The sequence below is a fragment of the Botryllus schlosseri genome, chromosome 13 (assembly GCF_051294905.1).
Source record: "Botryllus schlosseri isolate E-star chromosome 13, Bs_hap1, whole genome shotgun sequence".
Taxonomy (NCBI): domain Eukaryota; kingdom Metazoa; phylum Chordata; class Ascidiacea; order Stolidobranchia; family Styelidae; genus Botryllus; species Botryllus schlosseri.
This window is the reverse complement of record NC_137248.1, coordinates 24,408,456-24,429,392: the sequence shown is the minus strand read 5'-3', so window position 1 is coordinate 24,429,392 and position 20,937 is coordinate 24,408,456. Positions and strand designations below refer to the sequence as shown.

At 39.8% G+C, this 20,937-nt stretch overlaps 1 protein-coding gene and 2 long non-coding RNA genes across 4 annotated transcripts in view; 2 read left to right on the top strand and 1 right to left on the bottom strand.

Annotated features, from left to right (window-relative positions):
- Positions 1-17,238, top strand: part of LOC145453686 (uncharacterized) — a 41,849-nt gene extending 24,611 nt beyond the window's left edge. Inside the window, exons 15-17 of one of the 2 annotated variants that reach the window (XM_080331659.1) lie at positions 14,067-14,133; positions 15,090-15,148; positions 16,232-17,238. In XM_080331659.1, coding sequence (XP_080187785.1) covers positions 14,067-14,133; positions 15,090-15,148; positions 16,232-16,547 — 442 coding nt within the window. In that variant the 3' untranslated portion in view covers positions 16,548-17,238. Of the gene's footprint in view, positions 1-3,796; positions 4,504-14,066; positions 14,134-15,089; positions 15,149-16,231 lie in introns of those variants that run through there. The other variant, XM_080331660.1, reaches the window with a different exon arrangement.
- On the bottom strand, positions 3,647-5,156 carry LOC145453699 (uncharacterized). Its single transcript, XR_013919879.1, has 2 exons — positions 4,660-5,156; positions 3,647-3,910 (listed from the first exon to the last, which is right to left on the bottom strand). It is a non-coding gene; the product is annotated as an uncharacterized LOC145453699 (long non-coding RNA).
- Positions 9,184-9,700, top strand: LOC145453701 (uncharacterized). Its single transcript, XR_013919881.1, has 2 exons — positions 9,184-9,297; positions 9,439-9,700. It is a non-coding gene; the product is annotated as an uncharacterized LOC145453701 (long non-coding RNA).
- Positions 17,239-20,937: the final 3,699 nt, after the last annotated feature.

Here is a 20,937-nt window from a genome sequence, read left to right as displayed (position 1 = left end):
GACTTGCATTGCAAGGGAATATAAGGTTACGTGTTGACGCGCGAGGCCAGACCGGACAATGTACTCGACGTCTGAGTATTGCTACGTTGATACTGAGTAGAGTGTAAAACGGGTTTCTATACTTGCTACCGATATTACCACATTAACAAGTTATACAGCAGTAGCAACACCCCAATCGCACGGATTTGGTTTTTATGATACAATATGCATACGATGTAATCAAGATTGACCCCGTACGCATGCTAGATTAGTTAACATAAGACAACGATATAAATTTCATTGATTGGTTGAATACGCATCATTCGCTGACCACCTACATGTTACGTATTTCGCTCTTGATGTTGTGTGGTTGAGGGAGGGTCCAGCTCACAGCAGAGAGTCACTAAATATTCACAAACGGAAAACTGGATATTTCGAGCAAACTTTTGTAACAAATCAAGTAAAATTTTTGAGATTATCAAGGTGCATGTTCTTTAGCGCTGATTTTTTTAATGCTACCAGCGCCATGAATAGAGTGGAACGCAGTTGAAATGCAACTCAAGATATTTTAATGACGTGGAAATTGTGATATATGAAAAAGGTTCACAGTGCAGAACCTACCAAGGTTCGTTTGTGAACGTGAACCTCTAAATTACGGAGGTTCACACACAGAACGCGAACGTGAACCTCACGTTCACACCATCCCTAGTAGAAAGACTTCATATCATTACAACACCTTTCAATCGTTTAATCTCTTCACTATCTTCTGGTGTATTTTATTGAAAAAATACTAATAATACCAGCTAGATCTCATCTTCTCTGATCATTGACAATTAAACAATGTACCGGTTGTATTATCGCAGTTATCTTATTGAATAAAACGGGAAGGTTATAAACTAAAGTCGTAATAACATACATATCTGGTAGTCACTTCCAGCTACCACATCTGAAATCTAGAAGCTCTAGTTGATTTGTGATGCCTTGGCATGGGTTTTTGAGGAAAAGCTACTTCCCAGAGATGGTATTTTTTGGTTATTCATTCGCAAAGCGTACATAAAGCAGAGGTTCTCGAATATTTTTTGCCTAACCCGGAAAATAAATTGTATGGTAGGTGAGCTGTGAGCACATAACTTTGGATTATCTAAATGTAAGCAAAGTATTATACATGCTCAATATTACTCAGTGACATAATGCTAAACTGAAAGGAATGTCGATCTGCTATTTGAGAAACCCATATATGCGAATGGCTTAAGACAAAGGCAAAATACATGCAACTCTTGGGACACCAATACGATAATGACCAACCAACTTCAAGCACATTAGATCATAAAATCATGAACAAAAATAAAGCTAGGGTGGAAACCCAATTGATACAAATAGCATCACCATATCCAAGCATATTTAACGAGAATGCTAATATGAAAATTGCAGATTGTAAACTCAAAAATGAGCTTCTGACCATTAGTCCTTTTTGATCATCGAGTTGATATTTGAAAATCATGGAGGTTTTAGCAAAGTCCGTTGCGCTACCAACATAAAATGTATCGGATACATATCATAAGAGTCCGGGTAGGGAGCAACCGACAATAGTCCATACTGTGTTACAATTTTTGAATGATGAAAATTTTGCACTTGGTTTCTGAATGGGAATTTCTTCTACATCCACGATTGCTGAAGGACACGTTTTGTTGAAGTGATATGTGATCGCTTGCTTCACTGTCTTACAAGTCAGCTTAATTTCCAAGTCTTTCAGTTGGAAGTACAAAAATGACGCCATGCTTTCAATATCCGACAGTATTCATGGATATCATATCATCAACACAATAGAGAGCTTATAAGCCAAACGGGAAATGGCGGTTGTTTTTGCCAATAAGTTACCCGTGACAGAAGGGTTTCTTGCATAGAATAAGTAATAAAAAAAAGTTGTGTGTGAAGTTGCCACCATTTCTACTCTGGCTCATAATCATCCTCAGTTTCACTGATACTCTTCTGGGTTCAATGTCCAACAGCTGTTTCAATTCAATCCATAGGCAACGGCATCGAATGTCAAAGAAGAAGTTGAAGTGACCGTACTTGAAAAAAGTACCGGTACAATTTTTAATGGATTCATCATTGAAATGATGGTTGCTTTTCACTGTCAAGTATATTTCGTTCGATAACGGGTGAATCACTATAGATTCAGCTTGCCTTTTCCAAATTGTGGAATTGTCATAACAAGATGCCGTGACTGATGACTCTATGGTCTCTTCTCGTTGCACATAGCAAGGCTTCTCTAAAAAAGCTTATTTTGCAACAGCTTTTGGCACAGACGTCTCTTCTGCAACCTCTATCATTGAAAACAAATGAGGCTGCCTCGTCAGCTTCATTGTAATGCAAACGTATGATTTTCATATGTTGTAGGACCTCACAGCAGCAAATGTACATTACATAATTTTCCATAACGCACAACCCTCGTGGGGGAACTGATTTGCTGCAGGGGATGCAGGATAAATCGTGTTGGTGAAATGACTAATGATATTCTGCAGACAACTTTCCCAGGACCGAGCATCCATCCATTGCTCTTTTTCGTAAACGGAATCCAACCTTCCGATAACTCTTTGTTTCTAATTGATGTATCTTTGAGATCAAATGACTGTCATCCTTACACAATGAGGATTTTAACAACAGCAATATCATGCGACTCTCGAAAATTAACAGCAATCGATGTACGCTGCCAAGATAGCCAAGATCCAAACCAATATTTTGGGGTCGAGTTGTCTTTATCGCCCATAGTGTTCGAAATGAAGTGGAACTCCGTATTAAAATTAGAGCATAGAAACATTTCTCACAATAAAGAATCGGAGTAAAGAAACATTTCACGAATTAGATTAGCGTTATTTCGATCTAATTAGACAACTAGAAATATCTAGTTGATCATGTCTGCCAGACACCCACGCAGTATTAACATAGCAATTTACAACGTAGCTGGCATGGAGACTCGATCTGGTAACTTGTGGTTTGCAGCTCCCCCTAGTGGGTAGGTAACCAAATATGACGATGCCGTTGCTGTAGTGCGGATTGTGCTGGTTTTTGCTGTAAATTGAACTCATTTGGAGTTCGGATAATTCTTGGATATGGTATTCAATGAAGAGTAATTGCTAAGAATTTTAGACAACGGTAGTATCTCCCTCACGGAAAGTATTTTCTATCGCTTCGTAGAACGTCTATGCAGTGATATTCTGATATTTCCAGCAGACATTTCAAGTAAAGTATGACATCCAGTTCTCTGCGGTGAATTTAGTCTGATACGAATATTACGCTTAGAAACTCTTGGCATGGATTTATATATTCCTGGATTGATGATAAACTCACTGCACATCAAGAGCCTGCTGTTTTGAAAGTTTCCAGGGGCAAAAAACAGCGTTCACTGTGCAGGGCTGTGGGCTATGGTTTTGGTGTCCCGGAGACACTAAAATTTCAGAAATCAAGAACATTTTGGCGACCAGCATTATCTACCTGTGCTTATCAATAGTGAATTGCATCCAAGAGGAAATACTACAAGACTTCAATCAAATTTTTATGGGCTAAAATTGGAAATGTCGCGATGATAATACTGAATGCCCGCTAATCATATTGTGGAACCACCTTCCTCCAACTCCAACTACGCATGAAAAAATCAAAAGATTCATTCCTTCAAGCTCCTCCAGTGGAGGTATTTTTATTACCAATGATGACGAAAGATTCTAATGTACATGACTGGTTCACTATTAACATGCAGACCGCAGAATAGTACGACTATATATGTAAATTGAATTCAGTCGGACATATCCTCCAATAGATCTTCACGAATCCTCAAGAATAGACAGAAGATATTTGCTTGCGCCCAAAGAGTCGTTCTTCTGGCTGATGGTTGGGACAGAATCCCTACTTCGAGGACCTATGACTTCCAAATCTGTCAACAAACAGCAAATTATCAATGTACTATATTGACGGTTGAAACTCACCACGCAATGACTGAACATCCATTTCATTCGTGCATGATTACATATGCACTTAAGGACACCAGAAATGCCAAATCGCAAATCTGCTTTCCTACACAAATCAAAGTCTGATTTAGGATTTGCACAAGTCATTATTGTTGCTCTGGTGATATTTATTCAATATAAATGATGCAATTTCTCTGCAATAAAAATGGCAAATTATGTGTATGTTCCTTCCTTTTCAATTTTCGTTCAAGGTTATCAATGCATTTCACATGCAGGGCCATACAGGAAGTATAAATACTTGTTTCGCATTACAAATCTACGTAACAATTTTCACTGGAGAATATGTAAATATTACACTGTTAGTGATGACTAGGGCGAATATTTTTTGACATGTCAAAAGAGTCAAAATTTTTATCAAAATTGTTGCGTTGACCTTTTGTCAAATTTGTTACCAGTGTGAAAAGTTTTTTTGCAAACTGCATTTCGTTGGTGTCGTATAGGAGCTGCTCTATGGCAAGCACATTTCTCGTAGTTGAAGAGAGGGAAAACTACTTCTATATACTCATTGGCGACATCTCTGTGCATGAAAAGACGTATAGTCCTACATCTTGGACACCACCAGTCCAGCATAGTGGAGACAGTGATCCAGCACGTAGATTGACGACGCACTGAAGAAGCTGGAAATTGAAAGAAATAATTTCGTTTTAATGCTTACCAATTCAGCCAGGTACATGAGCGAAGCTTCTTCACAAAACAAACAGATCCAACTATTGATATGTAGAAAATGTCACGTTATACGCGAAGATGCAAAATTGTGCAATGTGGAATTTCGTATGGCCATCTGCATCATTGTATCCAAATTTCAGACAACTCTGAGAGTCATTTTAAAAAAAGCAGAATCCTTGAACTGTCTGGAGCAGTGTTTCTCAACCTTTTTGTCTTCGTGAACCACTTTTAGACCGTCCCGCCACCAGTTCAAATTAAGCTCCGTCATCGTCATCTATAATTATTAACTGTAGGCTAGTGATAAACGGCGAGAAAATGACTTTTATTGAAAATAACGGCGCTTCTTTGATAGTGGCCACACATCGTTGTAAATTGCTACTGTATTAATATAAGCAGGGCTGGGGAGTCGGTAAATTTTTCCACCGACTCCGACTCCACACATTTTCCATATACCGACTCCGACTCCTGGGTCTTTAAACGTACCGACTCCGATTCCGACTCCCGACTCCGACTCCAGCATTTTTAACAATTTACTTCGAAAATTATATGCCACATTGTCGGTTGAATGACTATCTTACAACCATTAAACATATGCAAACATATGATTAACGGTAGCATGCTAAATTGTTTCATGTGGCACAGCTCGAATTATCCACTATGCAATTAACATAATTGATAACAATATGTCATGCAACTGTGCAGTGCGCAATCAGGCCATGGGCGCGCGAAGCGCGAAATTTTTTTGCAAGATAATCACTGAATTATATCAATAAATCTGTTGCTAACAAACATTGGGGGTCGCATCTGTATACCATACTGGCCTCATTTGGCAAGGACAGGATTATTCGACGTTTAGACGTAGCAAAATCGACGGTATCAGTGAACATGCCTCTATCATTTTGTGCAAATGTTTCGTCGACGATCTCGCTGCGAGTGCACAAGCGAAGCCGCATGTTGGACGACACGTTATCTCCTAATTGCGAATATAGTTAGACTCCATTCTGTGAACAATATGTATTTATAATTTTTAGAAGGGGGCTCAAATACTGAATGTAGGAAATCTAGTGACAATGAATCATGCGAAGTACCGAGAAAAATTTCAAGTCAAATAAATCTGCTATGAAATATTCTGCTCTATGGTCTTGTACGAAGATCTGGGATAAATATGGCTGGCCGCTGGATACGTCAATGCGTCAGAACTGTTGTTTTAGTCATCATCAAATTTCGCGGTCATGCTAATCAAATTTTGGTTGGCCTTGCAATTGAACCTGATGTCATAAATAATTTCGAGAATTACCTCGCAGGCCACACCTTACCTTATCGTGTGCCAAATTTGGCCTGCGTGCCACGGGCTGGCCGCACCTGATCTGTATGGTTATTAATAACAGTGATTGGTGGTACATAAAAATTCTATTGAAAACTCTTTGAAAGCAAATGTTTTCATGATAGAGAAGTTGGAGTCGGAGTCGAAGTCAGGGTCATTCTCACAAACTCCGACTCCGACTCCGACTCCAGTAAGTATTTTCCCCACGACTCCGACTCCAGCTAGTTTTCACGACTCCAACTCCAACTCCACCAAGCGAAAATTACCCAGACTCCGACTCCGTCTCCACCGACTCCGACGCCACAGCCCTGATTACAAGTATTGTTTTTACCGTTACCTAACCCGGTTCACTCCTATCGGAAGACTAAAGGTCAGCAACATTCAAGTGGCCCGCGCAATGTTACGTAAATCTCATTTGACCCTTTGGCCGAAAAGGTTGGCCACCCCTGATCTAAATTGTACATGCGACGTTTCAATGCCAGGAAATTATCACATATAGACTCGAGAATCTCATGCTGTATAATTTAACGCAGGGGTCACCAACACGCGGCCCGCGAGCAGACTTGGACAACTAGATAATTCTAGTTGTCTAATTTCACTAAATTAGAGCGAAATGCAAGTAATCTAATTCTAATCTAATTTGTGAAACGTTTCGATGCTCTAATTCTAATTTTAATCTAATTTGTGAAATGTTCTCATGTTCTAATTCTAATTCTAATCTAATTTGTGAAATGTCCCTATTCTCTAATTCTAGTTCTAATCTAATTATTGTTTTCATCAAAATGCCTCTTTGTCCGAGGCACATTGCACTATATTGCAGTGAGTTAACAAGAATATCTCCTCTTGCGCAGCGAAATCCAGTGCCAAGTCGCCATCGCCTTACTTACACCGTGCAGTCATAGCAGATATTATGACGAATAATAGCATGCTAGAGTAGCTTGTAGTCTGCGAACAACATTCTAGTTTTTAAAACTTTACGTTAAGTACATCGCCGTTCTGACTAACATTGGCGATGCCCATGATTACCATAAAAGAAGTAATATCTCGTTAAAGTATAGTAAAAATCGAGCCAAGCTTGGTGTACAGAAGTCTCATGGGTATGGGAATGCACTGTTGTTGTTGTTGTTTATTAAACAACAAATATGTGGCGCTTATCGCCTGACGGCCTTTGCACCACTCACTGTGATTTGATATGAACTGAATTTTGCAGTATTCATTTCCCATATACAATGTCATTCAATTTCCAAGTTTTTGCGAACTGAGTACCTCTAATTCTAATTCTAATCTAATTTGGAAAAAGCTTAGTAGCTGTAATTCTAATTCTAATCTAATTTGGAAAAGGCTGTGTTTAACGCAGAGCGAACGTTTGTAGTTGTATAATTGTATATCTGACTCCAAGAAGGTTGCGTTTACAATTCGCTGCGTGTTTCTTCTTCCGTTCGACGGACCGGCTAACCACGCCGTACGACCTTGTTGGCTGACGTACCACCAGGCCTGTCTATTGCACACGTATTCGATGGATCACACTGACGAATATATTTTGTTTCCGTCTCCACGACTTGTAACTTTTATTGCCAATCACGTATGGTTCAAAATGCGATATATCTTTTCTTGCAATTAGCGAAGCACTTATAAATGTCTATCGACTTCCGAACTAGCAAATAATCATGAATGTATATCGACCTCCGAACTAGCTAATAATCATGAATGTATATGTACGCTGTATTACATCCGTACATATATCATAACCACAACAGATTACATGCACCAAACATCGTACGATTTATACTTTGTTATCTACGTTCACACGACAAAATATACGACTCACGAAGGCCTTATCGGGTTTACCAACTCCTTATTGGATATCATTAAAATGGCGTTATACCAATATACTTCGTTAAAAGTTCCCCCTTCCGACCAAAAGAACTTGGTGTAAAAAAAAACGAATATATTGGTCAATATCTCATACCTAGGGTCATACGACATATGGACTGGGGCTAATCATAGGGAATGAAGTTAATCCTAGGGATTGGAGACAGGAAACGATTTTATATGCAGGGGCAAAGTAACTAATAAAACGAAATACCATCATAACATAGTATTCGGCTGATCTTGAAATGACTCGAAGTAACATCATTCTGTTCATGCAGACTACTGAAATACAAATCAACAACATTAGGCTTCGTTAAACAACAAATATCACTTAAGACCTCAAAACAATACATACACGATATCACGACAACATTAAAATATACATATAATTCAGAATTCAGGACACCGATAATATCACTCGCACGCTAACTAATTAGAAAGATACTGTTATGGGTATTTAAAAAATCGAATATTCACCTGCAATCATTTTATTCTAAATTGATATGAAACTTCCTAATTCATATCACGTAGCATTTAATATTGGTATATACCAACAGAACGAGAGTGTGCCCTATTTATTGTATTACATGCAAAGCAATGTTTGCAAATATCATGCACTAACGCGGTGCATATTTTCTCAATGATATACTCAACATAAGGGTATCGTCGTATGGCAGAGGCCTAATATCTCTTCAAAAGGCTTGCAATATATCACTATTCATCACCAATACATATCAAGCTATTCAGCTATTGGATGCATCCTGGCATCGAATAAATAGGGTAGCCTTCATGCTACGGGTTTACCCGCACACTTCTCTTATCAAAATATTATGCTATATAAGCACCTGCGTCCTACATCTGCCAGCAGCGGAGGATTAGACTCGCAGGAAATGCGACCCCTACCTGGGTTTAGAAACCAATGATTGCAAGTTACTTTACAAAACTATACTTTGTCAATATCCCAATAACAGTAACCAACTAACGTCGTAGCGCAAGAGAATAAAATCGATCTACCTTACATTTTTCGAATCCGTGTGATGCATGCTTGGAGCACCACTGTCCGCAAATCTGCCAAGCTTCTGCGATTTTCGACCAATTTCTGACACTGCAAACGTTGCCTTCATTATTGTCTTCTCTTTGGCGTATTGATCGTCGGGAGCACAACCCAGCTGCATTTCTTCCTGGCAATAACGTTTCTTCGTTGTCAATTCTTCTTGCGAGAACGTCGCGATGTCTTTTGATGTCTGTCCTCGTCACTGATTGTTGATTGAACTTTCCCACCGTCGCCGTATTGCAAGGCGAGTCTTTATATTGATCGTTTCTGTGGTCCGTTGCTGTATTGCCCCTTCTCGCCGTCGTGAAAGGCGAAACTTTATATTGATTGTCTTCGGTCGGTCGGCCGGTCGGTCTTGATTGATTGAACGTCGGAAGGTCACCACTTTAACGCAGAGCGAACGTTTCGTTCAATAGTCTCTTCGTATTATATCTGAATGTTCTTTGTCGTCGTTGTGCAAGGCGAATATTTTTCTGTCGCTCGGCCGGCCGGTCGTCTTGATTAATTGAACGTCGGAGGGTCACCACTTTAACGCAGAGCGAACGTTTGTAGTTGTATAATTGTATATCTGACTCCAAGAAGGTTGCGTTTACAATTCGCTGCGTGTTTCTTCTTCCGTTCGACGGACCGGCTAACCACGCCGTACGACCTTGTTGGCTGACGTACCACCAGGCCTGTCTATTGCACACGTATTCGATGGATCACACTGACGAATATATTTTGTTTCCGTCTCCACGACTTGTAACTTTTATTGCCAATCACGTATGGTTCAAAATGCGATATATCTTTTCTTGCAATTAGCGAAGCACTTATAAATGTCTATCGACTTCCGAACTAGCAAAGAATCATGAATGTATATCGACCTCCGAACTAGCTAATAATCATGAATGTATATGTACGCTGTATTACATCCGTACATATATCATAACCACAACAGATTACATGCACCAAACATCGTACGATTTATACTTTGTTATCTACGTTCACACGACAAAATATACGACTCACGAAGGCCTTATCGGGTTTACCAACTCCTTATTGGATATCATTAAAATGGCGTTATACCAATATACATCGTCATCTATAATTATTAACTGTAGGCTAGTGATAAACGGCGAGAAAATGACTTTTATTGAAAATAACGGCGCTTCTTTGATAGTGGCCACACATCGTTGTAAATTGCTATTGTATTAATATAAGCAGGGCTGGGGAGTCGGTAAATTTTTCCACCGACTCCGACTCCACACATTTTCCATATACCGACTCCGACTCCTGGGTCTTTAAACGTACCGACTCCGATTCCGACTCCCGACTCCGACTCCAGCATTTTTAACAATTTACTTCGAAAATTATATGCCACATTGTCGGTTGAATGACTATCTTACAACCATTAAACATATGCAAACATATGATTAACGGTAGCATGCTAAATTGTTTCATGTGGCACAGCTCGAATTATCCACTATGCAATTAACATAATTGATAACAATATGTCATGCAACTGTGCAGTGCGCAATCAGGCCATGGGCGCGCGAAGCGCGAAATTTTTTTGCAAGATAATCACTGAATTATATCAATAAATCTGTTGCTAACATACATTGGGGGTCGCATCTGTATACCATACTGGCCTCATTTGGCAAGGACAGGATTATTCGACGTTTAGACGTAGCAAAATCGACGGTATCAGTGAACATGCCTCTATCATTTTGTGCAAATGTTTCGTCGACGATCTCGCTGCGAGTGCACAAGCGAAGCCGCATGTTGGACGACACGTTATCTCCTAATTGCGAATATAGTTAGACTCCATTCTGTGAACAATATGTATTTATAATTTTTAGAAGGGGGCTCAAATACTGAATGTAGGAAATCTAGTGACAATGAATCATGCGAAGTACCGAGAAAAATTTCAAGTCAAATAAATCTGCTATGAAATATTCTGCTCTATGGTCTTGTACGAAGATCTGGGATAAATATGGCTGGCCGCTGGATACGTCAATGCGTCAGAACTGTTGTTTTAGTCATCATCAAATTTCGCGGTCATGCTAATCAAATTTTGGTTGGCCTTGCAATTGAACCTGATGTCATAAATAATTTCGAGAATTACCTCGCAGGCCACACCTTACCTTATCGTGTGCCAAATTTGGCCTGCGTGCCACGGGCTGGCCGCACCTGATCTGTATGGTTATTAATAACAGTGATTGGTGGTACATAAAAATTCTATTGAAAACTCTTTGAAAGCAAATGTTTTCATGATAGAGAAGTTGGAGTCGGAGTCGAAGTCAGGGTCATTCTCACAAACTCCGACTCCGACTCCGACTCCAGTAAGTATTTTCCCCACGACTCCGACTCCAGCTAGTTTTCACGACTCCAACTCCAACTCCACCAAGCGAAAATTACCCAGACTCCGACTCCGTCTCCACCGACTCCGACGCCACAGCCCTGATTACAAGTATTGTTTTTACCGTTACCTAACCCGGTTCACTCCTATCGGAAGACTAAAGGTCAGCAACATTCAAGTGGCCCGCGCAATGTTACGTAAATCTCATTTGACCCTTTGGCCGAAAAGGTTGGCCACCCCTGATCTAAATTGTACATGCGACGTTTCAATGCCAGGAAATTATCACATATAGACTCGAGAATCTCATGCTGTATAATTTAACGCAGGGGTCACCAACACGCGGCCCGCGAGCAGACTTGGACAACTAGATAATTCTAGTTGTCTAATTTCACTAAATTAGAGCGAAATGCAAGTAATCTAATTCTAATCTAATTTGTGAAACGTTTCGATGCTCTAATTCTAATTTTAATCTAATTTGTGAAATGTTCTCATGTTCTAATTCTAATTCTAATCTAATTTGTGAAATGTCCCTATTCTCTAATTCTAGTTCTAATCTAATTATTGTTTTCATCAAAATGCCTCTTTGTCCGAGGCACATTGCACTATATTGCAGTGAGTTAACAAGAATATCTCCTCTTGCGCAGCGAAATCCAGTGCCAAGTCGCCATCGCCTTACTTACACCGTGCAGTCATAGCAGATATTATGACGAATAATAGCATGCTAGAGTAGCTTGTAGTCTGCGAACAACATTCTAGTTTTTAAAACTTTACGTTAAGTACATCGCCGTTCTGACTAACATTGGCGATGCCCATGATTACCATAAAAGAAGTAATATCTCGTTAAAGTATAGTAAAAATCGAGCCAAGCTTGGTGTACAGAAGTCTCATGGGTATGGGAATGCACTGTTGTTGTTGTTGTTTATTAAACAACAAATATGTGGCGCTTATCGCCTGACGGCCTTTGCACCACTCACTGTGATTTGATATGAACTGAATTTTGCAGTATTCATTTCCCATATACAATGTCATTCAATTTCCAAGTTTTTGCGAACTGAGTACCTCTAATTCTAATTCTAATCTAATTTGGAAAAAGCTTAGTAGCTGTAATTCTAATTCTAATCTAATTTGGTAAAGGCTGTGTAGCTCTAATTTTAATTCTAATCTAATTTGGAAAGACCGCGTAGCTCTAATTTTAATTCTAATCTAATTCAGAAAAGCTGAAAATTTTCTAGTTGTCCAAGTCTGTCCGCGAGGTCCTATTTTGCGGCCCGCGGCCTGATTTGGGTAAATTTTGAAAGAACGGTCAGTAAACCATTTTGGAATGCCGAAATTGATTTCAGTTTAAACATATTGTTGTTGTTGTTGTTGTTGCTCAAATTAAGCCATTTTACTGTGCCCAATATCACTATTCCTTCGGTTCGGCATGATAATATCATTATATGGAGAAATAATTTGCTGATATGAATGGGCATACTGCCTTGGCGTGCAATGGCCCACCACTGCCAAGACCGGGAGGCTTGATAAATGAGTTCGGGCTCTCCAAGAGACCATGCTTTACGAGGAGATAGTTTTCCAGCAAATAGGCTACCGCGTCTTTAACTAACCCCAATATCGATTCTTTAATCCTGGGGCAGCCAATCTGTGGCATTAGAAGAAAAAATATGCGGCCGTCGACACTCAATTCAATTAGGATGCGTTGGCGGCTGTCAATATTATGCGAATTGAATTTACGAATTGACTCCCTAATTAATGTGAGGTTTGAATTATTCTTGAAATTTTCTTCGCACTACGCGCGCTTCAATGCGAGTTTATTTTGGATTTTAATACAGCAGTGTCCTTCGTAATCTGAGTCCCACAGCACAGATGCGAATAGCGGAGAAAAATAATGCGCCCCACAAAAAAATACCAATTTTAAATCGTGTTCTCCTCATCCCGAATTAATTATTTTTTCTGGTAGGCCTGCGTTTGGGCAAATCCAATATATTTCCACTATAACGACAATTCTAATGGGAGGTCATGAAATAACTGCATGCAACATAGGGGACTAATGAGAATTGACCTACCCAAAGATGCACCACAGCAATAATAACTTCTCTAAGTTTTTGCAGACACCCCCTGCATAAACTCTACCGGTGAATCTGATCATATGGGCCGAGAAGGGATAAATATTTGATAGTAATATGTGAAACTATACTAATATTAAATGATGAAATTCACTCATGATGAACATGAAAAAATTTTCACGGCTCGCGCGACTACAGTACGAATCCCTGTCGCTCTTCACAACATGATATATTCACGGTCTCGGTGCCCCTATTAAGCCGATATGAGTAAACAGATTTGTCCGGAGTGTACCAGCAATGGATATGGTGGGTTTGACGTGGATATTTGGCCCCAGTTTGTTTATTACCACTATGCACCGGAATGCGGCCGCGGGCTACATGAGTAATCGAAATGTGGCCGTAGCAAAAAGGTTGCCCACCCCTGTTTTAGTTGCTACAGAGTGTTGTCGGGTATCGTGCGCAGCTCATTGTTCAAAATATAATGAAATTGATGAGCATGATATATTTTGTTGTATTTGCGTTTGTTCAATAAAACATTACTCATTTTGTGGTGACTATGCCCATCGCCCATGAAAGAGAGCACAGCATTGTGCTTACGTAGAGTTATCATACGTAGTTGTTAAGCTGCGTTGGCTATGTTGATGTCGATATTGAAGTCATGCGGCCCGCGGCCTCTAGGAATTTTGAAAAGTGGCCCGCGACCCATTCTGAGTTGGCGACCCCTGATTTAACGTATATTTTTCAGTTCTCCAAGAATGCACAGACCGCTTTCACCACCACCAAGGCGCCCGTATTCACCGGACTTCCGGAGGGTGGGTTTTTAGCGATATAACGCAGGGGTGTGCTACCTTATTGATACTCAGGTATATGACGAAATTATCCATAACCAATGAAACCGTGGGTTGCTGGAAGACATGTGTCGATTACTGCATCAATGTAATCGATCGTGATTACGATTGCTTATGAAACACGCGATTACGATTACAGTACAGTCGTCAATAACGCACTACAATCATATACGCAGGTTTTTAAATAACCCTGACTGAGCTAATTAGATACCCTACTATTCCGCACTATTTGGAATTAACAATTCTTTACTTGCCGCACTTGCATTATACAATGCACAGGCCTGACGTACCGTATAAAAGGGTTACGGCATTTAAAACGAACGGTGTTTCAAAACACTTTGTTTAAAATATGTTTTAAAGAGTGTTTTAAACAAATGCCGTTATTAAAACAACAAATTATTTTTTTCATACATTGTCTAATTAGGCCGTAATTGTGTAAATACGTCCGAAAAACCATGTAGTATGACCCTACGGGCGGTTTGCACCCATAATAGTCTACTTATACGATGTAGGGTGGCTGGAACCCTCGAAATCCTTGTCGGTTCAACAGTTTTAGCATGGAGATATTCGTCGTTGGTACGGAATGGGTGTTCTGATGATGATTACCGCCGACCGTAAAAATGCTGCATAACGATGTAGTCCTGAGGGTTCCTGAAGATATTTTTGGTCTGTTTATGACAGCGGTCGGAAACCCTTTTCGTCGAAAGAGTCATATTTACCATATATTTTCAATTGTCAATGTCAATCCACTGTGGCGTCATAATTAAATATTGGTGACGTCATGTATATAAAAACACAATATAAAACATGTCTTAAACAAGGTCCTTGTTGTAAACATGTTTGTTTTAAATAAATGATTTTTGTTTCAAATGCAATCCTACTTCTAATAATATGATTCACATATAACATTTTCGAAACAGTTTGAAGACGGCCGAGCAAGAGATATGGGATATTTGCCTCCACCCGGTCCACATTTCAGGTAGGTGACTTCAATGTGACGGACTAATGGTAAAATAGATCCAACGTTGGTACTTATTAGAATACCAAGGATTTGAAATAGTGTCTAGTTTGGAATGGTAGTGTGCCTGTTGGGCAAATAATTGTTTCATTGATAGGCTCATAAATCGATGTATTGAATATTCAAACTTTAAAGTGAAACAAGCCTAAATAAGTGGCATGACGTTCGATGAAAAACTAGTATCGTTGTCATAGATAGAATTTATTTACTTTCTTCGGTATAATCGATGGGTGTGGTTTATTTGCAGCTACGCTGGCGTTACTAATAATCGGTCAATGAGTTATGAGTCGACTGTACCAATCCTTATGAAGATATAACCCAGGGGTGTAGTGGGTTCTAATTGCGTGTATTACCTTTTTATGATTCCTTGGGGAGATACGCATAAGCAGAACCCACTACACCCCTGGGATATGTACCGCAGGAATTGGTGGTTTTTACTCATTTCTACCTATTGGAAGTGTGTGAAAGTGCACTTTGGTACCTGAATGCAGAATCGGACAACTATGTAATTCTAGATTAAAATTAGATTAGAATTAAATTACCGGCATCTCGCTCTAATTCGTGTTATCAGACAACTAGGTAGTAATCTAATTTTAATCTAATTTGTGAAATGTTTCTCTATGCTCTAATTTTAATTCTAATCTAATCTGATTTTCCTGAAAATGCCACAGAAGAACTGTATAGTGCGAAACGAGACAAGCTTGCTGTACAGTAAAGACATTTGGCATTCGGAGAATGAGCGCAGATTTGATATGAGGTGGACTTGATTTTTGTCTTACTTTCTAATTAAGGAATTGAATTCAAGTTTCTAGACATTGCAAAATCGTTAACTCAAATTGTATTCTATTTATAAAAAAACTGTGTAGCTATCATTCTGATTTAGAAAAGCTGAAAACCCAGTAGTTGTCCGACCCCTCCTGAAAATTTCGTTCAGATGATTTACATCCTACGATAGGCTGGAAAATCGTCGAAATACACGACTTGCGCTTACTGCCTACTCTGATCGCCTCCGATTATCCTACAACACATTTTGATTTTTCTCAGGGATCGTCCCGTTTATCGCGGAGATTTCAACAGATCCCGAGCTCGGTTTTCTCCACCATATCGACGTAGCCCGCCGCATCGCTACAGTCCAGGACCGAGGATGGATTACCCGCGGATGCCGTTCTCCTCACCAAGATCGCCACACAGACGACCGTATTCGCCGCCACCGCCTCACATCTATCACGGAGAACCGAGACCTTTTCCACCGCCGAGACACAGATGGCCATCGCCGCCCAGACCTGGTGCTGTACACAGGATGCCAAGCAGATCACCTCCGCCTGGCATGAGAAGGGACGAGGGACCATCGAGATATTAAGCCTCTTTCAGAGGGTTGGATGACGAAGCCAAATAGGACCGTATTTATTGATCACTTTGACATTGCACGAAAATCAAATTCAGTGACGTGCGGTCAGGGAAGAATGAGTAACAGAAAATTGTGGAACCTACAGTGATTTTGAATATTTTTACTCCCAAAATTATGCAATACGGATATTGTTTGTTCAGAAGTATAGGATGGAAGGAGATGTGAGCCAAGCCATGCAATCAATCAAGAAAGCTCGGACTTTATATTAATTGGCGTTAATCGAATGATACGCCGTACTGGTTCCGAAAATCCAAATACCAATCTCAGATGGCCAGAATCCCCCAAACAAATCTAAAATCGCAGCGCAGTGAAGCTTTCCAAGAATGCTGATGAGATATGAAATATATAAAGCTGATTGAATTAGGTACCTTTTTGGGTTTGTAAATCCGACTCTCACGGGGTCAGTGCAACCATGAACCTCACCGCACGCCACTGCTGAAATTCAAAATGAAGACCGTATTTTGTTTGTTTCCTTCATTAGGCTGATAGGTTACCATTATTGTCTTTACAACCACTTGCGAAAACTGTTTCATTTTAGTTAATCGAACTCTTTGGTTTTAGAGTTCTGTTATAGCTTTTCCTTATTTTCTTTTCATAATTTTGCAATTATAAAATAATACGATGTTGAAGATGGTCGAGTTTAGTCGTTTATTTTTCGTTGTTGAAAGTGTGAACTAGCTTCGTTCAGCAGGACCTGATATTGCATGACTTGGAAAGGTAAAATTACGTATACCATACCCGTTTCACTAGCTCCATACTATAATTACAGATTTCTATCCATAGCAAGATTCTTCCATGACTGATTTGCGGATGTCGTCAGTAACAAACAGGGTTGCAACCAAGTCACAAGGTTCCGATTCACAAGTCAAATCTCAGTTTTATAGTTTTGACTCGAGTGAAGTGGAGTAATTTTCAATTCACCACCGAGTCCAAGTCACGGAGTAGAGTGTCGAGTCCAAGTCATAGTGCTTTGACTCGGGTCGAGTCCAAGTCATTGTGTTGACTGCCCATTTCCAAGTTAATGTCTTGTGAAACCCACTTTTACAACCCTGCTCGGTGATATCAAATGCTTCGCATTCATAATATCGTGACTTCCTCACCTTTAACAGTTTCTGGTAGCATTTTCAAGTACCAGTACTGGTAGACGAAATGATAATAGTGGAATAACGGTACTATTCTTCGAAATTACAATGCAATATCTGTCTGTCTTGGTAGACCAAGTGTCGAGTCATATGACTTCGTCCGAGTCATGCGCAATGACTCGAGTACAAGTCGAGTCAATACACATATTGACTCGAGTCGACTCGAATCATTTTTCATTGTTTAGAAACTGACCCGAGCCAAGTCGAGTCACCAAAAAATCGCTACTCGAGTCACTACAACTAGGGATGGTGTGAACCTCTGAAAGGTTCAGGTTCGTGTGAACGCGAACCTCTTTGAAAGGTTCTGTGTGAACGCGAACGTGAACCTCGTGACGTCACGTGACGTCATATTGCTAATTCCAACCCTATCTTTCAATCAAGTGATAGCCTATATTAATGTACACGATACCTAGCGACGACTCGGGCCACTTAATGCCACAATGCTGAAGTATATAGCCTACTGACGTTTTAAACGTCGCTAAATGTATCAAATGAGGCAATCAAATGATATAATACTCCCATAAAATCAATATCATCCGTCGCTTTGCCAATAATTTCGACGAGGAGTTGCCAGGGAATATAAGCTTACGCCTAAACGGTCTTGACCGGACCGGGCATGCAATGTATTCGGTCTATGAGTATTGCTACATTGATATTGGGAAGAGTGTAAAACAGGTTTTCACACTTGCTACCGATATTAGGCTATACCCCAAAAGTTACACAGCTGTAGCCAACACCTTAATCACACGGGTTTGGTTTTAATGATACAGTAAACATATGAAGTGAAGATTGACCCCGTACGCTAGCTAGATTTGTTACATCAAAAAACGATATCAATCTCATTGATTGGTTGAATAAGCATCATTCGCTCTCTACATGTTATGTATGTCGCTCGTGATGTTGTGTGATTGCGGGTCAAGCTCACAGCAGAGAGTCACTAAATATTCACGAATGGAAAGTTGGATATTTCGAGCAAACTTTTGTAGCAAAGCAAGTAAAATCTTTGAGATTGTCAAAGTGCATGCTCGTTTTGAGTTTGTTTTTTATGCTGCCGGCGTCATTCATAGAGTGGCCCGCAGTTGAAATGCAATAAATTCGAACCAAGGATGTCATTATGAAGTGAAAATTGTAATATATGAAAAAGGTTCACAGTGTAGAACCTACCAAGGTTCTGTTGTGAACGCGAACCTCTAAATTCCCGAGGTTCACACACAGAACGCGAACGTGAACCTCGCGTTCACACCATCCCTAACTACAACCCTGGTAGCGAAATATTTCTACTTTTTCGGAGTACTCCAGTAGCTTCTGTATACTTGCACTGATGCTTACTAAAGATCTTATGTTTTTGGACTGCTTTCACTTCTACCGGAGGAGTTTGTACGCAAAACTACTAAATTTTTACACTTTGGGTTTTGAAAAGGTTGAAAGTAATTTTGATCAATTTTACCTGCTGAATTCTCGTATGACCCATGTGAAATAACACTTGTATCGTGGTAACTGAATATGTTTTCTAAGATTCTATGTATTCGTGACATAGTCATTCTCGGAAATACTTACATCTATTTGTAATAGGAATAGAAATTCGTGGCGTTACTTCTACTGGAGTAGCATCGCTGACTGCTTTGACCACCTCTGTGTACTTGATACATTCTCCATATTTTCACATTTCAATCCGGCTTTAGTAATGATTTCATCAGATCAAACACTATCAGCATTACAATACAATCAAAACGAATTACTGCTTCTCGTTTGCAATCATCTTTTAGTGTATTCTTGTCTGCTTGATACACTCGTACTCTCAAATTGCCACGCAATATCACTTGTGGGCGTATAACTCGTTACTAGGGCTGGGCAAAATCGAGTACCTGAGTGATTCGATTCTGAATCACGTAATATGCTTCGAGTCGAGTCGAGTAATCGAGTATCACTCGTTATGACGTCATAAAAGAATGTAATACTTCAAAGTTCAAATATGTACCGTTTATGCCCCCACAAGGAATATAGTGCCTTTTAGCCGTCTCATAAATGATAATTTGGTATTTATTCGACCATACCGATTTCATTCCACTTGGTGACAATGTTGTGAGATAATCATGACTTCAGAAATGTGCTACGTCCAGTAATTTTCGTAGCTTCGTACCATATGTTTCGTATGCTACGATACCGCCAATCAAGGTTTCAAGGCTTCACCAGTGAAAATTAGTATCGAAACTATAATTCACGAGGATAAATTGACTTTCAGTGGCGAGAAGCGTATAATTTCAGTACTCGAAAAAATCGTATTTTACTACTCGACTCGAATCATTAAAATTAATAGTCGATTCAGATTCGAGTACTCGAATCATTGTGCCCAGCCCTACTATTTACTCACACGACTCATTGTACGTCGAATTACTTTCGGATTGGTTCGGTCATACTTATATGTAATGGTGGGCCGCACAATGACACATTGCATTAAAAGGGGTCACGAATTGAAACAGGCTGAGAAGGACTGGTTTAGAAAAAAGTTTTGTTTTGGAATCACAATACACAGCATAAAACCGAGACGGATTGGTGGAGTGTAAACAATTGTGTAGGCCACTGTACAGCGTACACGCACTGCTAGTGCAGTATAGAGAAACGAAAGATCGAAAAACCATTTCAAATCGCAACAATCCTTATGGAAGTCGCGTTAGCGTGTCAAGCGTCCTACACCACTGCCCATACATGAGTGAGTGCAAATGATATTTAGGTCTACTTCACCAGATGCAAATTCAATAAGGTCAGAATGCGGGCAGTGCAGGAGGTGGATCATAGCATCTAAATTTGCACTATTCAAGCACGGCATATAGAATGCCCCAATACCCATATTTACGAAACAATCACTGGCGCTTGCTGTATTCATGACATAGGCCTATATGTTATTGTCACAAAATTACCAAGAGATCCGCGGAGTATAGTAACAATTGTCTGACATTTCACGCACCATATTCAACAATAAAATGCCGTATTTAGCCGGATTGGTTGCAATCGCGCAAATATCGTGTTCAATATTCCCAATGACGTTGCCATATGAGCGCGAAATACACTTTCTCCATCCCGACTAGCAAAAGTGGTTAGTAACGAATCACTTCTACTATTTTGGATTACTCAAATACAGGTTGATACCTATTTGAACTACACCTACTTAAGAGGTTGTATAGATAATTCCACTTTTACGT